Raw genomic sequence first — 2,372 nt, 5'->3', positions numbered from 1 at the left:
ATAGAAATAGCACCGGTTTTAATTGTCTTGTTCCGTTATATCGGGAATTTACATACAAAATTTTGAGGATCTTGATCGTGCCAACCGGGATTGAAAATATATAAATATTTTCCAATATGGATTGGTATTCATTAATATTGTAAGCTACACGTTCAATAAATATTGTGATCGTGTTTTCCGGCTAATATATATTGAAACTGTAGCAGTGCATATAGAATGTTTTGTGGCTGTTTTTGAATGAACTAAGCCCGGAAGTTTTGTAACGCTGGGTTATTTATTTTATTGCGAACTGAAGAAGTTTTGTACTACATGTACTTTTTACACGTATCAGTTCATTTTGAATATGGATTTGGCGCTACCTTACAAAATTGAATACGCCAAAAGCGGTAGAGCCTCTTGTAAAATGTGTAAGTGTTCCATCGCTCAAGGAAGTCTTAGATTGGCGGCAATGGTTCAGGTTAGTGACATTTATTATCTAGTAAAAGAAAAATTTTGAGAAAACCAGTATATCGTCCCAGAATTTCGGGAATAAAATGGGTGTGGTTAAATTGAGGAGGTTCTCAAAATCAAGAATATATATAGTTTTAAGGCAAAAAGCAGTTTTACTCAAAAAAAAACAAAAAAAACTTGAAACATCCGGATGTTGGACCGAACAGGATTATTTTGTTGGGCAATATTACGATTCTTTTGGCATCGCAATTTGATGGTACGGATGGATAGAGGAACATCTCAGGACTAAAAAAATATCTATACATCTACTCATCTCGAACTTATAGTTTTTGAGATATTTCTATTTAAAGTCCAAAAATTTGTGAAAGTAACATTCGCTATTTTACTATGTTTAACTTAAATTGTACACATGTTGCCGTTAATATATTTTCACTTAAATCTACACATTAAAATATATATAAATTTTACATTTATTGTGCATTTTTAATAAATATACTTTAAAAACTATTTCACAACTTCATTTAATTTTCATTGTTTTATACTTTTTATGAATAGTCTTGAACAATGCAACAAATTCTCTCGGTTTACATATTTTTTTTTTGCTAAGTTTTCAATCTGGCCAACGCTCATTTCCAATTGCTAAACGTCAAAACTTTCTGACCTCGAACAGCTGTCCGAAAAAATCGTAATAGTGCATTTTTTTTGCACCGCGGCCCAAGTCTCCCCACAAAAAAAGAAGTTTTACGCGAAAAGAAACTTGAAACACTTCAGTGTTGGACCGACCAGCGGCTATAACTATATATATTCTTGATCTGGAGAACTTCTATCCGACCATACGAACTTCATTACCGAAATCCGGTATTCTAAAGCCGACCCTAAAATTTACAAAATTGTTTTCGTAGTCTGCTTTTTATGATGGAAAACAGCCGATGTGGTTTCATGAAGATTGTTTTTTTAAAAAGCAACGACCGCAATCTGTGGGAGATATTGAGAACTTTGAAAACATCAGATTCGAGGACCAAGAAAGGATAAAGTTAAGAATTGGTAAGACCTGTTCGCCTTAGAAACACCAAAATTATTATTTTTTATTACAATATATTTTTGTATTCATATTTTTATCAAATATTCTTAACATTTGGTGATGAAATTTAAAACTTCAAGTACTCTTGCAATAAGCAAGAATTAAAGCCAGGATATACCTTAAATGTAAAGTGTCAACCAGAGGAGCAAACAATTATCTATGCATATGTACAATGGTTCGCAGCGATTCCGATTACTTTGGCGGAGAGGAAAAAAACTGAATTTCCGTGAAAATGGGGTATGTGCGCATAGGGGAGTTTCTCCAGAGGAGGAATATCCAAAAATAATATGAAAATAACTTATATTTTAAAAAAAATTTTAAAATATTCACGATTAAAAGTCTTTCTCTATCTTTCACTAAATTTATTCACGTATTTTACACTGTATATTTAAATATACACTTAACATTGAAATTAGTTCTCATTTCAATTTTATTTTGTAATATTTTACCTAAATTTATTAATTTAAAAATCACTTATCTCACTCGTCGTTGCAAAGGTTAGATTGCTTACAATTATGGGAAAAATGAGCGTTGCCACATCTTAAACACCAAATATGTAGGATTCTTAACGATTTTTCTTTGTTTGTTTTTTTGCGTGATTCTTTTTTCTACAATAATTACAATAAAAAATACTTTCCAAAATTTTCTAAGTTACACATATGGACAAAATAATAGGTGTATTACATTTTACCAAAATATCGTGAAATCATATGCAATTAAAACAAATTTTTCTTTAGTAATAAAAGTATTTCTCTTTATTAAACAGAAATACTTTGCAATTTTCTTACTGTAAGCTTTAAAACAAAAAATTCAATTATAAAAACATATTTCCCTGGACAAA

The 2,372-nt window shown here is 30.5% G+C and overlaps 1 protein-coding gene across 2 annotated transcripts in view; it reads left to right on the top strand.

Annotated features, from left to right (window-relative positions):
* The first annotated feature begins 226 nt into the window (after window positions 1-226).
* The window catches only part of LOC108970638 (poly [ADP-ribose] polymerase), an 84,256-nt gene continuing 82,110 nt past the window's right edge, over window positions 227-2,372 (top strand). For both annotated transcript variants that reach the window (XM_018936132.1, XM_018936131.1), the window contains exons 1-2: window positions 227-457; window positions 1,353-1,494. In XM_018936132.1, coding sequence (XP_018791677.1) covers window positions 344-457; window positions 1,353-1,494 — 256 coding nt within the window. In that variant the 5' untranslated portion in view covers window positions 227-343. The remainder of the gene's footprint in view (window positions 458-1,352; window positions 1,495-2,372) is intronic.

Source organism: Bactrocera latifrons, unplaced genomic scaffold (assembly GCF_001853355.1).
Source record: "Bactrocera latifrons isolate USDA-ARS-PBARC rearing strain unplaced genomic scaffold, ASM185335v1 scaffold_303, whole genome shotgun sequence".
NCBI lineage: Eukaryota > Metazoa > Arthropoda > Insecta > Diptera > Tephritidae > Bactrocera > Bactrocera latifrons.
Note: the sequence above shows the minus strand (reverse complement) of the source record. Positions and strands in the feature narration are given on the sequence as shown.